We start from the raw sequence: 18,099 nt of genomic DNA on the forward strand, positions 1-18,099 counted from the left end.
AATGGCATAGCCAAATGGGACTGCAAACTCAAATATTAGGAAAATTAAACAAAATGCTTTCAGTGAACATATTACGTCTAACGGTGTATTTAAATTGTAATTTGTTTAAAGGTTGCTGCAAAAATCTACGATTGTATATACCCAGTATCCACAATATCACTATACCAAACTCATGAAGGATCTTAGTCCGATATAACAAATTGCCCCCCTCCCTTCTACCCAAAGGCAAAATTCTGATTACGCCACTGGAATGTTTGCCTTCATTCGTCTATATTATATATATATATATATAAGTAATATAATATGATGTATCCAATAAATAAATGTTGGTTGATTCTTGTAGAATGTACGAACCGTAACGAAAATACTTCTAAGAAAATAACTTGACCCTATAAAAAGTAAAAATAGATAGCTTTTGTTCCCCAGAGGTTTTTTAATAACGTCTTCAAAGATTATTGAATCTATTGCATATATTACGATATAATATATCGATATACACATTATAATATAAACATAATTAAATATTTTAATATACTTCATTAATCCGTTAAAAATAATGTTCAAGTCGAAAACCATTTATTATTTTATTAAAATCACAATAATTTATTATTAGTTACTACTTATTATTTATTATACTACTTGAAAACAACGTCATATCCTCTAAAATTTATAATAATATTCATTTTTTCATTATTATAGAATACTATCCATTAATACCTATGAAAATAAGCAACGATGACTATAATAAACTACAAATAATATCTGCGCCTACACTATATAGATTAGATACTGTTCTTATAAGATGCTCTTCGAAGTACAATTTATAGTTTATACCACTCAATTAAAAAAAAATTAATAAATTCTTCAATTTCCTATATAGTTACATAATTTTAATCGTGATTAAAATGTTGATAGACAAATATGAAGAGTATAAGTTTTACTATATAACTATCGAGTAAACTTATAAATTTATTATCTATACTTTACGCAGACTTCAAAAACATTTAAGGATCATAATTTGAAACGATAAAAGTACATAACTTATTATATAATAATATTATGTAATATAAATTAATAAATTATTAAACTAACCAAGTATTTCATGTAGATAGAGATTAAGCAGAAAATTGGATAATAGATAGCATGTCACAATTTATATTATTCTATTTCATGCATGTTAAAAATGAGGACAAATTTATACTTATAAGTTTACTACATGAGCAAAATCGGGTGATGTTTTTTTTTGCATATATATTGCTATTAAAAGGAAAATTAAGTTAAGACATAATATACAATTTCTCAACAAAATATTTTTAATTAATCATTGTACTGAAATTTTACTCAATGTTATTTTAAAATATTATATTGCCTTTTAATAGAACTAAAATTAAAATTTTCTAAAACCCTAAAAAAACATATTATCTACCTGGCTAACTGTGTAGTTATCAGTTTAAAATCTTATGCAAAAATATTATCGATTTTTATCAACATGACAAAATTGGTACTCAAGAGTAAAGCTAGACTGATTTATTTTCAAAATTTGTAATGCACCATAATCATTAAGATAAAATTACCAATTTATATTTGTTTAACTATAATTTTACCCATAATATTATAAATATATTATATATTTATACAAAAATTCGTAATAAATGTATTAATTTGTTTATTGTCTACGAAATTTAAGTGAGTCCTGAATAAATTTCATAACTGCATGTTATTATTTTATATCAGTATATTAAAACAATAATAACTTAACAGTATCTATTATATAGCTTATAATTTAAATAATTACCTATGCCAAACTATCTGATCATAAAATAATATTGTAAAAATAATTTTCATTTTGATCTTTTCTTGTCTGCGTTTCTTGTTCAATAGTATAAGCAACAAAAGAAATCGCCGAAATGGCATACTAAATTTTTCCTGCCATGTTATTATACCGTATGAACAGAAATACCAATCAACAATATCATCATCTCCTCCGTCGATAAATAAACAAACAAAACTTTACAAACTATAGAACTACCAACAAATTATATCATAAATACCACCCACGTATGACAACAAAATAATAATAACAATAATAATAATAATAATGATAGTAAAACAATGAAAAATGTAACGTTCTCGACAATTATTACAACCCATATCGTGATTTTATTGGTACGATACACCAAATCATTGTACTTACTTATATTAATTACCATCGAATCCACATACACGATATTGTTCACTAGCAGTCATCATTAGTTAAAGGCCTAATCCCCATGATATCATATACAACAGTTAAACGTACGTATCATAATAACAATGTACAGCGACCCACCCTCCGATGCATTGCAACATGTCCAATCATGTTTATGTATTTGTGAAACCAGAGGGTTACCGACAACAATAAAATACTAAGTGCACACCGATCAAACGAAAATAATAACATTTTTGTAAGACATATTTTCTTTTAAAATATGTTTGTATGGTGTTGAAAATACAGTTTTTTTCACAATTATTATTATTATTTATTTTTTATCTAAATTAATATATTGAGCAAATAATAATGTACACATTATTTTGTATCTTATGTTTGTCAACGGTTTTTAATAAATTATTTAATATGTAATCATCGAGTTATAATACCAGAGTAGTTATAATAGTTCTGAATAGATAAATTAGTCATAAATCAAGTATAAAAAAAATAATAACGTTTTATGGTCTAAATACTCTAAATGAACGCGATAAAGAGCATTTAGAATATTTTGGTTGTAGTATATTAATTAGTAAATAGATTAATTTATATATTTCTACTTATAGAAAATAGTTGTCACCTTGTCAGATTAATACTAAACAATATATGTCTTATCGTTTAGATAAATGATATCTGTATGTTCAGTCATAGTTCTATTTTAGAATATATAAGTTTATATTTCAGTATGTAAATATAATATGTGCGATGCAATTATTATTTATTTTATCATTCGTACAAATATGATATTTTATTTCGAAAAAATATGAGATAGAAACTCTTAATATCTGACTCTTAAAAAAAGTAGTTTGTACGTATATAAATGTATGTTATAACTATATTTAAAAAAATAAAAATAAATGATATTGGTTCTAGTAGAACTAATAATATTTGTACAATTGAAGCATTTTTAAAAATATATTGATATAGATAACCTAGTAATGAATCAAATAAAATAACTCGAGTTAAAGTTTATAGGCACATAATATTTTCAACTTTCGAGAGTTCTTAATAAAAAAATTAAAGTTTTGATGCGATTAATAACTAACTGAAATGGTTAAAACGACAATCAAAAATTGCCACTGATAATGAAAATGATGAAATTCGTAGAGTATAAAAGTATAACGTTAAAGTAAAAAAGCCATTTAGACATTAAATTGTGTAATATTTTCTTGTTTAATACGCGTAGTCAATATTTTATAAAACTTTCACACTCTCATAATTTAACTCGTTATATTTCTCGGACGAATAAATATTATTTTTAATTAGTTAATTTTTACGTTGAAAAAATAAACGACCTTCGAGGAATATCAAAATATAACTTAAACATTGCAACGCTTTTTTTTTTTATTATTATTATTGTACGACTATTATTTGTTGTTTTTTTTCGTTCTTTACGGTGAGCAGATAAAACATTCGAACGGTGTGAAATTTTCACAGTATAAATTCTCGGGGAGCCATTTCCAGGAAATTTATGAGTTTATCGAACAGAAGACTTGCGTATGTTTGTACTTGTTTTTAACTCGTTGGTCTGCCTTGGGCCTTATAATATTATTTTATTATTTATTTTCTTTTGGCCTTATCAAATTAAATTCCAGCAACCTTTTGCATATACACTTATAGAAATATTGTAATGCGACCCCAGATATTAGCAACGATGTTATAAAAGGATTCTTGATGTAAAATTTATTGGTAAGTAGTAAAAAAAGTTGTCCTTAATAACAATAATGAATCATATTTTCCTACTAAGCTTTTACGACAAAAATACGCGGTCATCTTAAAAATATAAATTTACAAATTATTACTATAGGTAAAACCAAAAAAAACAAAAAAAAACTATGAAACACACAATGCTTTACTCTTTTAGGACGTAGATTCTATAAAATACTCTTTTTTAACTATTAAATATATAATTGTGTATAATTATTTATACGTCACAACGTCAAGTTATACACTTATGAGGACGAAATATAGGGCTTGCAATTTAAATAATGATTAGTACTATGCATTCAAAGGTATTTTTTAATACAAAGTACTCTAAGTAACCTACAAGTCACCCTTATACATATTATTTAATTAATATAATTGTAAAATTAGTCAATTTAAATAACTTTTACAGGTATAAAAGTCTTACACTTACTATCAAAACAAATATTATACCTAATCATTACTTTTGTTCATTGTTAACATAAAGACATAATTATACAAGGTAATATGCATTGCCATAGTTATACAAATAATAATAATAATAATAAAAAAAAAAAGAACAAATATACTTACTAATAACAAAAACAAATTTGACTAAATCGCTGTGGAGAAACCAATTTATTTGGCTGATTTATTTTGAACATTTGATTGATTATCCATTGCAATACGCAATTATAATATATAATATTAATACAATTAAATTACATGATTGTGTTATATATTTTATAGTTTTTGTTAGAAATTCAATTGTAAATATAGTTACTATATATATATAATATATATTTATACATGCCAAACTTTAAGGTTGTTAAAATTAAATACGCATTTATCGTTCGAATCACGATAGTGCAAAATAAATTGAGACGCAATGCAAAGTTTAAACAATATTGTAATTACTGCGCGTCATATTATGTATGTTATTGTGATATTACGATTGCCACGTTTATAATTAAATATATTAAATTATTAAACTTACAATATGTAATCGTTAAATATTTAATTTCTGCGATTTGTTCATGTATTTCCATTTAGATTGGTAAAGGGCTAAGGTAACGCTCATTCTGAAAATTACTTTATTCTCGTATCAATAGGCGTGTGGTTGGGTGACTAGTGAGTATAATATTGTTTTTGTATCCAATGCGTGACGTTGAAAAATTATCACGTAAAGCGCACACACGACTTGCAACCCGAATCTAAGGCAGATGACCTTTTTTCAATTGCCTATGGATTTTTTCGGGAGTAATTCAAGTATACTCAAATAGGATAGGTACTAGATTTTCCTACCATAGCATAGTACCTGATTTTAATATTATATTTATTATTTATACATTTTATTGATGGTATTTGTACTATAGATTATCATTATATCGATTTTTGTTATTTTCAAAAATATTATTTATCGTTATTTTTATGCCTAATTATTCGCATGCATAGGTCTATTTAATTATAATATTATACATATTTAAATTGATTTTATATTTAATGTATTATATTTTTACTTAAATGTACGGACGGACTTATATCTTTATGGATTAAAACCATCTTTTGTATACTCATAAATATTTTTAATCTTTAAGAATATCCAATGGTTTAAGATTCAACCAAATACTCGTAATATTCAAACTATATTGTAATATTCGCTTCTAAGAAGTGAATACCTATCTACATAGAAGGATTTTGGAGAAATTGCTGAGTGGGCTGCGCTCAAAGCTTTATAATTATTTAACAATAAATAAAATAAAATATATTGAATTTAAATATTAAAAAGAGGTAGATAATTGAGTAACGCTCTGCTATAAATTAGACGTTGAGTGGGTCACTATTATTCTAATTAGATTAAATCTGAATTTAATGATATATCATTGTATGTGAAATACGATTCTGAGCGGAAACAGTCCATCACCAAGTCCAAGTGATACCTATGTTTTTTGATATGGATATTAAAGTTATTTTACTTTTGTCTTTTAGTACATTATAATAGGTAGTTATAATTTATTCTGAATATACTATATTTATTATATTATTAGTATTTAATTATTATTATAATAATATATGTATTTATTTATTATTTTTGTTTTTTATTTTACATCATAAAAATATTCATTCTGTAGACTAATTTTACTATAAGAATATATGATATAAAATAATATGTATACTTTACATGAATTACTATAACTTTATTACAGCTAATTACTAAAATTACAATTATTATGAACTGTAGCCTAACAATTGACGAATTTTGTCAACATTAACTTCAAATGCATATAAAAAAAAATTTTCCTATGTATTTTTAATATTTTTAAACTAGATATAAGTTTAACTTTTTTAATCAAACATTTTGATTTAGCGAATATTTTTTTTAAATTTATCGTAAATTTAAAATTATAATATAAATATTTAATGAACACATTTAATGTATCTACGGTTATTTGTTTTTGAGCTAAAAAAAAAACAAGATCGATTTTGTCAAAAGTTGTATTTGCGAAAAATTCTCGTTTTTTCTTAATTTTTTGTTTGTTTTTCCCAATTATAAAAATAAGCACTAAGGGTTTTTAAGTTTGACCATTCTTAAGTACAAACTAGATCAAATTTTCTACCCAAAATTAGCCCTATTTTTGAAAATCAAAACATTTTATCGAAAACTTATCGACTACCCATTCACAAAAATATATATATATATAATAATGTAGAACTTAACTATTTTGAAATATAAATTCAATTTTTTTCATAAGAATAATAGGTATTATTGTACTAACATAATGACGTGTATAACATGCGTATAAATAAATAAGCGGTGTTCAAGCCGTTGTAGAATCTAGTTTTTTGTGCCGTCCGTGATCTTCGTGCATGATCGATTATAAAAATATTATTGAATGCGTTTCTAAACATACACAAGTGGGTCGAGAATTATACATCAAAAATCATAATAATAACATGACAGACAAGGACGAATTTTCTCTCTCAATAACAATTATTGGTAGTATGAACAATCATTATTATTTATAAGGTTCAGATGTAGAACAATAATAGAAAGTATAAATATGATTTCACTTAAAAAAGTTAAAAGTACACAAGACTTTAGTAGAGACATTTTAATTGTTATTGTTATATTAAGCGAATAGTGTTATCGATCTAGTGAACTAAAAAAATGTAACAATTATTTAATAATTAAAAAAATTCGTATTATCCTGTTTATTTATTTGGGATCAACCCCGCAATATATTCCACCCGATGGCCACCGTCTAACTATTAATCTTCACCCGCCTACATAGGCTATAATTAACCTGCAATTTATTTCTGTTTCGAATTTTCAGCTATCCAACTTGCTCAGGCGCTCAAGCGCCAGGATTGGCTGCCAAAATGTACTTTGTCGATAAAGTCATAGCGTTCATCGGACCTGCGTGCGCCTTCGCGTTGGAACCCGTCGCCAGACTAGCCGCGTTTTGGAATATACCGATCATAACCGGAATGGGCGACCAAGTAAGTCGTGCTAAACAACACGTGTTTACATAACAACACTGCACTGTAGTAACATGTTATACGTTTTCCGATTTCGAAGGGAAAAACTAAACAGAGAAAATATAAACTAAACACAAACCGTCCTATATAAATATATTATATAATATGTTTTCAGCCCCCAGCCGAAGGCCAAGTATCAGTCATGTCGGGCATACTCGGCAAACTGCCGAAATGGAAAAACGATTCGGTGAGTATAGTGAGATTAGCGTTCGGGACGTAACGCGTAAAATCAGCGTGAGAAGAAATATAGGTAGTACTATATATGCGACACGAAAACCGTATAGAAATTCGTCGATTTTCGAACAAATAATGTTATTTTTCTCTGAGCGCCAGTACTATGCCGAGAGAACAGAGGTGGATACATGATTATAATATTATAAATGTTATGCCGACACTATAAGATGAGGAGATTATAATATATTATTATTATTCCCGCCTGCAGCAGTGCGTATAATGAAATACAACATACTTATTATAATTAAACTATGTAATAATAATATATTCGATATTATTAAATTTTCTTGTCAATATCACATATAAAGTAAATTATGATTTAGGAACACGCGTTTTCTCAGTTTTCTGCTACAGTGTTGTAATGATATCGTATACGGCGCACGGCGTCGTAACAACTGAGATTATTCCGTACAGTATATGGGGTGAATCGTTTAACGTAAGACACGGTCGTTATTTCGTTTTGGAAAATATTTCGTCTTGCATAATTTTAAGTCGTCAGAAAAACTTTTTCAAAAAAAATTACAAATATTTTTTCATCGCTGTCATTTTTTTTAAATGTCTTAACGTCTTAAATCACAGTATTCATTTTTCATTTCATATTCCTAAGCAGAATATATTATATTCGGAGTATTTTGATCCATAAAAATCAAATTCCGAACATGTAATAGATATATTAGTTTATATAAGTATATTAATGAAAGTTTAGACGAATGGAGTAGTATACTAACCATTTTCGAGATACCCGTACACCACTTCACTACACTCATAAAAACTTTCAATACTTATAACTCATAAGCTACTCGTCTAAAAATTCAATATAAACACATGATATAGGTATTGAAATAATCTAGAAATAATATGCGTTGGAATATGGAACTAAAAACACATTGCATGAATATGCATATTGCACATTTAAAAAAAAAATGGTAACATATATATATATATATTATAATATATATTTTTTTTTGAAAAATAATAGAAAAATAAATATACATTCAAAATTTCAAAAACGTTAATAGTCTTAAATAATGAATGCCTAACATTAAGTGCATCACCCAGTATTATAGTTTAATGCATTATGTTGTACAGTATTCGCATAGTGTTATATTGCCTCCGCGAGTGACTGTATCAACATTTGACTGTTCAATATTCATGAGTCGTGTTCGCGTTTAACAAATAACCCATGTCAAACACTTCATAAAATCTTAGGTATATTATGTAGTGATGTGAATAAAACACATAGCTATATCATCATCAACACACTACAACTTCAAAGGAAGGCTCGTAAAAAAACATTTTAAAAACGCGTTTTATACACTATAACAGCATCGACATACCAATATAATGACGATTAAAAAGAAAAACCAGTCAAGATCTTGGAGTTTGTGACTGGTCACTATCGTCTCGTCCATACGGCACTGCTGCATGCATAACGGTACAGCTGGTGTATTTTTCGTTTTCATTTCTATACGTTATGGAACGAAAGATATTATTTATAACGAAAAGATTAAGCGCCACGTGTATCAGGGTTATTAAATTTTAAAACCTATACTGAGAATGAAATTTATAACGGATTTATTTAGCAAGACGATTTTATGGGGAGAATACTGAATGGCGAATCGATAAAAGAGAAAAAGTTACCGCAGAGGAAAGTAAAAGGTTTTTTTTCTAATAAATTGATACTGTCGAAGTGAAGTGCTGTACAATTAATTAATAAATGGTATGAGTAGCAAAATTGCTCACCCAGTATTCTGAAGACTATAATATGTCATTGTGATAGAAATCTAAGCTGAACCGTGTTTTGGTAAAAAGGTGAATTATTATTGTTAGAAATTGCAATGAAGTCACAAACGATTGCACTGTAAAAACTAATAGATATTCCGGATAAATATTATTTTTAATCAAAGCTATTATATTCAAATTATTGTTGCTTTATTTTTTCACACGTTAAAAAAAAAGTAAAACTGAAAAAAATAAATGGAATTCTTTTAAATGTGGGTATTATAATATATATACAAATTCTATGTTTAATTATAATTCATTCATTTACTGGACCTTTGGTATTTTGAACAATATCGTTTTTTTTATTATTCGATTTAAAAAAAAAATGAATATTGAATACCTGTGATGGCTAGCAATAATTTAATAAACATAAATTTCGTGAAAATATTTTTACATAAACCTGCAATATTTAAACTAATACTAGAGTATAGGTAAATATGAGAAGGCCCTCAAAAAGGGTCAAATATTTTTAAAATTTTATCATGTATGAAAATTATCATATAAACATTTATCGAAAATGTCTATAATTTATTGCAGGTAACTCGTTTTTTAATTAAAACAAAATATTTAAAAAAAAAAGTAATTTTACGGTTAAAAATGCAGTGTCGTAAAAATGTGAACTTTAAATACTGATGATAAATTTATCTGACTTTTGGATAGAAATTTTTTTAATATAGGTTGAAAAATGTATAAAGAACTTGTATTTGACATTCAAATCTTAGATATTAAACGAAAAGTTTTTATGTCTTCCTTACTCAAAATAATTTTAAAATGTTCGAGATTTTATGAATTTCAAAATTCTAAACTTAAACGTTTATAAAAAATATTATGGCTATACATTTTCAATATTCCTAAATTTATAAATGAATAATTTATGAGGAACCTTGCTATATTAATTTTCCAAGCAGTTTTATATAGCAAATACATTATTATCGTAGTATGCTTGTAAATAACTCAAAAAGAATCAAAATATTCTGAAATTTATAATATGAGTAGGAAATGCTAACATACATAAACATTTGGTGAATATTTTAAGTATATACATTATTTTAATTTTGTTTTTGCGTGAAAATTTCTGTTTTTCCTTAATTTTATTTTGTTTTTCTGGTTATTTTTAAAAAGTACTGTGGTTTTTTAATTTTAAACTTTTTGAAAATTAAATTACATTTTTTAACATAAACTACATTTAAAGTTAAAGTTCCAAGCAATTTTTCTACTACTACGCAAAAATACACACATTATTGTAAAATCAACATATTCATTGCTCCGTTAAGAATTTAATATAATTAAATACCAGTATTAATTCAAACTTACAAATAATATCACATCTTCATAATTTAAACCCGTCATACATTTCATACGTGTATGAAAAATAAAAATAAAATGTATAATACAAGTAATATGATGTTCATATTATATAAACAAATAGTTCATTAAATTATGATCTATAATATAACTATAGAGTTAGGCTTTATAGGACATAATATCTGTTCTTCCAATGAATAATATGCCTTCATCTTATCAACAATATTTTTTATTAGTACAATAGCTACTTCGGGATTAAAGACCCATGTATTAATTTTTTGAAAATCCCTATATTTGCTGCATACTATATATTATTTTAGTATATCACCTAAAATGTCATATTAACACAATTACATTTATAAACATCTTAATTCACTAATATCCAACTCATCGACTTAATCGTAAATGATCCAGATACCTTCTTGATGATAAAACCATTAATTTCTAATCGAATAAATAAATTCTTAAAAAAAAAATAATAACGCTTGAATTTTTAAGTAATGTCAGTTGTAGTCGCATATTTAAAAAAACAATACTTCCATCAACATCGCCCTGTACATTTACTTTTTCTTGTACGTATAACTAATAACTAATAAATAATAACCATTGTTGTAATTAGTGTATGGAAATTGTAAATATTCTTTTTCTCAGTAAAAAATTAATAAAATGATGCCTAAATAATTACTATTTTAATTATTTTTATAAACTATAATATTATTGATAATAAATACTAAAATGTATTGATAAAATATTATTTTTCAAGCATTTTGTGGGTTATACTGGATAAACAGTTAGCTATTTTTTATTACTAACAATCGTCGCATGAATAATAATGTTTAGAATCTAAGTTTTTGTTTAATTGACAATTAAAAGTTAAGATATTCAAATTCATGTCCATAATATAACTTTTATATGGATTTTCATTTTCCATGCAAATACAAAATCAATTATTCACACAGAAATTAATGAAAATAATTTTCTCCACATTTCTATAAAATGGAATATTTATCATGGCTATATTATTACTGATGAATTATGAATTGTGTTCTTATGGGGTTTCATTTAATTCATTTACACAAATAAATTTTACATAAAGTAAAATAATTTATTTTTACAAAATTATTAGGATTTTTATATTTATTCCAATTTAATGTAAACTATAACAGAATCAAATGCTTCGTGTGTATTAAAATAAACAAATTCGTAAAATAAGTTAAATTAGATTTCATGAATAATTGAAAATGAAATTAAAGTAATAAAAATAAGTTATATTCATCTTTCAATTATTCCGTTATGAAAACACGCAATAGTGTTACAAGTCTGAATGCATTTATTATGTTAATAATGAATTTCACGCGCGCTGATTTTTAAATCGTTCGTTACAATTCTCTCAGAAAATGAAATTTAACAGCATGTTTTATAATATAAATGATTTATAACGGCACGATAGAAAACCACCATTTATTATTGATGTTTTCAAAATGGATTCATTTTAATTTTGAAATGATAAATAGATACCTAACGCATTACTACAATATTTTTTTTTCGAAAAAAACTTATCGTTTCAAACAAATTTGATGTATTTTATAAATGATTTGCATCTATAAAATGTTCAATATTGATACATTTTCAGGGAATATTTAAAGACAAGTCTGAGTATCCGACGCTGACGAGAATGTCATACTGTCAGCGCAGATTAAGGCTCGTATTTTTGAGCATTTTTAAAAAATTCAACTGGAAACACGTGGCCTTAATACAGGACCGTTCGGATTTGTTTTCTTTGACAGTGGGTGAGTAACATTATATTAATTAATCGAAAAATTAACTGTACATTAATAGTTTGCTTAATATAATCATTTTACGTTAAAGGATATGTAAAAAGGTAAAACATTAAGTGGATATTTTTCTACGCAAATCATGTCCAATGTGTTTCTAAATACATTAAAATATTATTATTAATTTGGAATAATTAACAGTAATAATTTGATGAGAAATTGCATACGATCTCATCTTGTTTTCCATATGACTTAATACCTATAATGTTATTACCTTGCCTTGTGCCAAATCAATTGGGATTACTGGTTCGAAAAATATATTGAGCAATAAATTATATACAGCCATCAATTCCAAACATTATAATAATATTATATACTTTTAAGATCACTTGGTTATTTTTGACACAATACTTCTATGTAATAGGTATACCATATATAAACAGGATTTTTTGTATTAAATATAGTAACATTTTATCGTTTTGTATTTATATGTGCTCATAATATTGAATATTTGTATGGCACAGTAATAGGGCTATACTCTAAACTATAATATATTTACGTTTATAAAAACACTTTTTATTCATATAAAATATTCACTGTAATTCACCAAGCATATTCATCTATATTTTTTTTTTCAATGAATTTATTCAAATTTAGATTTTTAAAATTTAAGTATATTTATGTAAGGACCATATTCAAATACTTAAATTTAATTTCAATTTAAGAAAAAGCTAGTGTCCTGTTGTTGTGTCAACTCCTTTTTTTCATGTGAAAACTATCTTTTTCTATTGTACATTATTAAGCAGATAATGTCCATGCACTCTCTATGAATACTCAAAATAATAGTCCATAATAATAAGTTTAGAAAATAGAGTTAATAATGTGTAATAGATCATTATTTTTATTTTTTTAACATTCCATTTAAAATTATTTATATAAATCTAAACCTTAAAAAAATTGCATTACTCATATTATTGGATAGAAATGAACGGAATGTTCAAATGCTTGGTGATTCACCCTGTAAAAATGTATCTCTTTAATATCTTCCATGTAAATATATAATTCTTCTTTTTATGGCTAGTGTTCTTCATCTGCAATATTTAATCAATTTGAAGCCAAATAAAAACCTAGGAATATTGGTCATAGTTATATATGAGAATATATATTATATTTTTTTCTGTTGTAATTAAATTAATACTAACACTAGAAAATGTAAACTATATTATAATTTATAAACTTAAAGTGTACACCCTACTCTTCATTCGTCAAAGGTCATCTTTGACAACTTGAACTTGATCTTTGAACTTGTGACATACGACAGGGCTGACGGCTGTTCTAACAATTTATGACTTATGATATATTGTATTTTTGTAAATTATATCCATTATCATCACTACATTACCCATACCTATGTGTAAATAATATAAATAATGGTAAAATGACATATAAAAAAAACTGTTTTTGTTATAATATAAATAATATTGATTTTAAATATTACCTGAATCAAATTATATTATTAACTTACATTGAATTAATTACATTTATTTTGATAGAAAAAAAATAATAAAAAAATATTAATAAATCCGTTTGTATATTATGAAAGGTGTTAAATTTTATAGGTAAAAACTTGGAAATCGGGCTTAGAAAAGCAGGCGTTTTGAGTTTTATACGAGATTTAGACGGAAATGACGAAGATCCACACTGTGAAAATTATTTAAAAGATGCAAGCAGCCAGGCAACAGGTAACTATTATGATTTTTAAATTCATATCAAAATATTTATGACATATTTTTTGTACAATAATCATATTTTTACCTATAGAAATAATAGAAAATACATTTCCAATGAACCATGTTAAATAATTAGATTTTTGTTCGTTAAAAATAATATAGATTAAAGTAGGAGTCAGTTGAAAGCCAGTTTTTTTTAAGTTATATAACTCTTAAGATTTATTTTTATTGATGTTAATGTATAATAATTATGAAGATTTTATTATAAATACAATACTATATAGTAATCTTACGAAAACAATAATGTTTATTCATGTTATGTAAAAGAAATACGCATATAGCAAAGCGATAGGCATGTAATAATAACACGTACCTATACGATATTGAATATTGAATATTGTGATGTATTGAAGTGGAGAAAACAGATAAGCGTTATTTATCGTTGAAATTAAAATACATTTCAAAAAACATTATAGAGATCTAATTTTTTTCTTACATTAATGCATTAGTCTTCTATTTTTGTATTTACAGTCGTAATACTATGTGTAAGGGGAACGTTAGTTCGGAAATGCATGTTGGCTGCTCACAAGCTCGGAATGACCAAAGGCGATTGGGCATTTTTAGACGTGGAATTAGTTCAGGTAAACAAAATACATGCAAATAATAAGTATGTAATCTACGTAATAAGGTACTTAAAAGGGTACTTATAAGGTAATTAAAAAATTATTAAATTATTAATAAATGATTGTCACAAACCTTAGAAAAATTTTAATCAAGACCACCTAAAAAAAAAAAAGTTTTAGTTGATAAGAAAATATTTATTATTTTCTGTGGAAAATATTTTGACAGAAAAATAAATTCTGCTTGAATGACAATTACTTACTGTTATTTTAAAAGTAAATTACAAAAAACCTATAAGTAAAACCACGACTTTTTCTTATTGTATTTAGGTATTTTAAGATTCTAGACCCACCCCTTTCTCAAATGCTCAATAATTGTACCTGATTTCCTTCTTAGGAAATAACAAATATGATGATAGCCGAGATGAGTTTTGTCTTATACAGCCATACGAGTATAATATAAGTATCGTCTACACAACGATTTAGTAGTTGAAACATTAAATTAAAAATTAAAAAAAACTGTTTCGAACGTATTTTTTAATGATTTATCTTAGATAAAATGAAAATCCCACCATCGACATTTACCTCTCGAACACGTTTGTCTTCTCAATTCTTTTTATTTTTGATCAATGGCGTTTATAATATTAATTCGTTATTATAAGGGCTCTTACTGGGGCGAACACGGATGGTCGGCGGGAGACAGTGAAGACGGTGCTGCCAGAAAAGCTTACCAGGCACTGTTGCGGGTGTCTCTGCTAAAGCCCACCAGTTCGCAATTTCACAATTTCTCTAAGCTGGTCAAGCAAAAGGCACTAGAAAACTACAACTACACATTATCTGAGAGCGAAGAAGTGAGTATATCAAACGAAATAATAATTATAACAATAACCATAAATATGATCGTCGGACGAATGATGAGATGATAGTGTAAAGGTCGATATTATTGGTATTTCAGGTAAATTTTTTCGTCGGCGCATTTTACGATGGCGTACACTTGCTCGGAATGGCAATGAATGAAACTCTGACCAATAAACAAAACATCAAAGACGGCAAAGCAATCACCAGTTTGATGTGGAACAGAACGTTTAGCGGTAAGATGGTTTTGAATTCGCTAGTAAATTATTAAAACGTAGTATAATAATTATTATATTGAACTCGGACGATGTTTACAACGAACAAAATCATTTTAATTCAAAATAATTTCGAAAACATAATTTATACACTGTTGCTTAATCTGAGACAGACGTTATTATATAGTGATATTTTACTATTAAATGTCTTAGAATACGGTATCACATCATTAATCTTATTACAAGCTTACCGTTCAAATGGTACAAATTATAATGCTGTTTGCCCGTTTGCCCGTTTAAAACCGTTAATCCTCCACGGGTAACTATAAATGTAAAATACTAATACAGTACTACAATAGATTGGGGGAAATATTTGAATATTATTTCATCCGATATTTCGATCGGAAAATTACGAAAAAGGTGCCGTTGATATTTCCTAAAACCGTAAAATGCATATAACTATACAAATAAATAATAATAACATTGGAACTCGTTAAGTATGTTATCGTGTATTTGTCTACGACGAAATGTTTAGCTTAAAATTTGAAATCGTGTAAATACGACGTATATTTCTGTTAGACTTACATTTTTTGACAATTTGACAACTGACAATATAATAATATATTTCCGTCAGATAACGATATTGAGCTCAGGCGATCAGTGTCTAAAGACGATGAGATGATCCTGTAGTGGAAGGATGGTTTGAGGATAGATCGTAAGAGGGAGAGGATTTATAATATCGTATATTACGTCACATCCATTATATATATATATATATATATATATATACAATTATTTATCACTCCTTTTGGTTGTTTTTGTCGTCATGGCGTAAAAAGGTGTCACTGGCCGAGTGAGGATCGATGAAAACGGCGACAGGGACGCGGATTACGCGATATTAGACTTGGATCCGATCACGGGACGGTTCGAGGTCGTGGCCAAGTACTATGGGGAGGCGAGGAACTACAGCCCGGTGATTGGCAAACATATTCACTGGCCCGGCGGATCGGATGGACCACCTGAAGATGTTCCGGCCTGCGGATTTCTAGGAAGTGGACCGGCCTGCGATTCTAAAGGTAATTAAGTCCTATTTTAGAATGCACGCATATGATAATAATATAGATTTTACTCAATTCAAACACAACTTGATCAGTATTTAATACATTTTATTCGTCATTAGATGCAAATATTATGTGGGTAAGGAATAGGATTGCTGAGGAAGCTTAGCTTACCTCAACTTTAAAATATATAATATATATATATGTATACATATTAATTCTTATTTTATTAGTCACACATCATTACTATAAGTTTTAATATTATAGGTTTAAATTTTAAGGTATTAAACTTTATTGTTTAGGATATTTTAGTGTAACTTACACTATACCTAATACCTATCCACTATCAAAAACAGTAATTTAAATTGAATATTAAAAATCATATAGCTATACAAGATATCAACAACTTGTCATTGTTTTTTGCAAATTGTATTTTGATATTTCTAATGTCTTTATATATGTATATTGTATATGACCTAAAATTTGGCCGATAAGAACTATACAACAAGCGTATTTCAAATAATTTTTCAGATTTAGAAATATTTTTACACTGATAAAATCAAAATTATATATCGGTTTGAAAATAAATGATACGAAAAATTGTATGTCAATTAGTCTTCGTTCTTTGAAAATATATAACTTGCATAGAGCTTTGTGCACCAAACTAAATATAACCTATGTAATTCTAGACATTCCTTTTGAAAAAAATAAAAAAGCTCTAGTTGCGTGGCGCTTATATATATATAAGTATATAAATGTATGTGTATAGCCGTATAGGTTAACCTTTTACTTTTTTGCACGAAAAAAAAACTATGAACAGCCATCCTTTTGGTTTTTACACACGCCAAATTTAACGACTGCGGTTTTCTACTAGTCCTACCCCAAGTACAAACAAGATTCAATTTTCTACCAGAAACCACCCGAAAAGTTGGAAATTAAATTATTTTATTTTTAAAAAAAAAATCAAACATAATTGTATAATTAAAAAATTCATCGATCGCCTCTAAATCTAAAATTAGATAAGCCACTAATATTTTATATCTTCAAAACAATCACA

General features: G+C 26.4%; 1 protein-coding gene across 2 annotated transcripts in view; it reads left to right on the forward strand.

Moving 5' to 3' along the window:
• The window catches only part of LOC132917069 (atrial natriuretic peptide receptor 1-like), a 60,202-nt gene that overhangs the window by 28,542 nt on the left and 13,561 nt on the right, over positions 1-18,099 (forward strand). The window contains exons 2-9 of one of the 2 annotated variants that reach the window (XM_060977603.1): positions 7,264-7,429; positions 7,584-7,655; positions 12,423-12,579; positions 14,184-14,306; positions 14,826-14,935; positions 15,577-15,765; positions 15,870-16,005; positions 16,824-17,060. In XM_060977603.1, coding sequence (XP_060833586.1) covers positions 7,264-7,429; positions 7,584-7,655; positions 12,423-12,579; positions 14,184-14,306; positions 14,826-14,935; positions 15,577-15,765; positions 15,870-16,005; positions 16,824-17,060 — 1,190 coding nt within the window. The remainder of the gene's footprint in view (positions 1-7,263; positions 7,430-7,583; positions 7,656-12,422; positions 12,580-14,183; positions 14,307-14,825; positions 14,936-15,576; positions 15,766-15,869; positions 16,006-16,823; positions 17,061-18,099) is intronic. The other variant, XM_060977604.1, reaches the window with a different exon arrangement.

Source organism: Rhopalosiphum padi, chromosome 1 (genome assembly GCF_020882245.1).
Source record: "Rhopalosiphum padi isolate XX-2018 chromosome 1, ASM2088224v1, whole genome shotgun sequence".
Classification (NCBI taxonomy): Eukaryota; Metazoa; Arthropoda; class Insecta; order Hemiptera; family Aphididae; genus Rhopalosiphum; species Rhopalosiphum padi.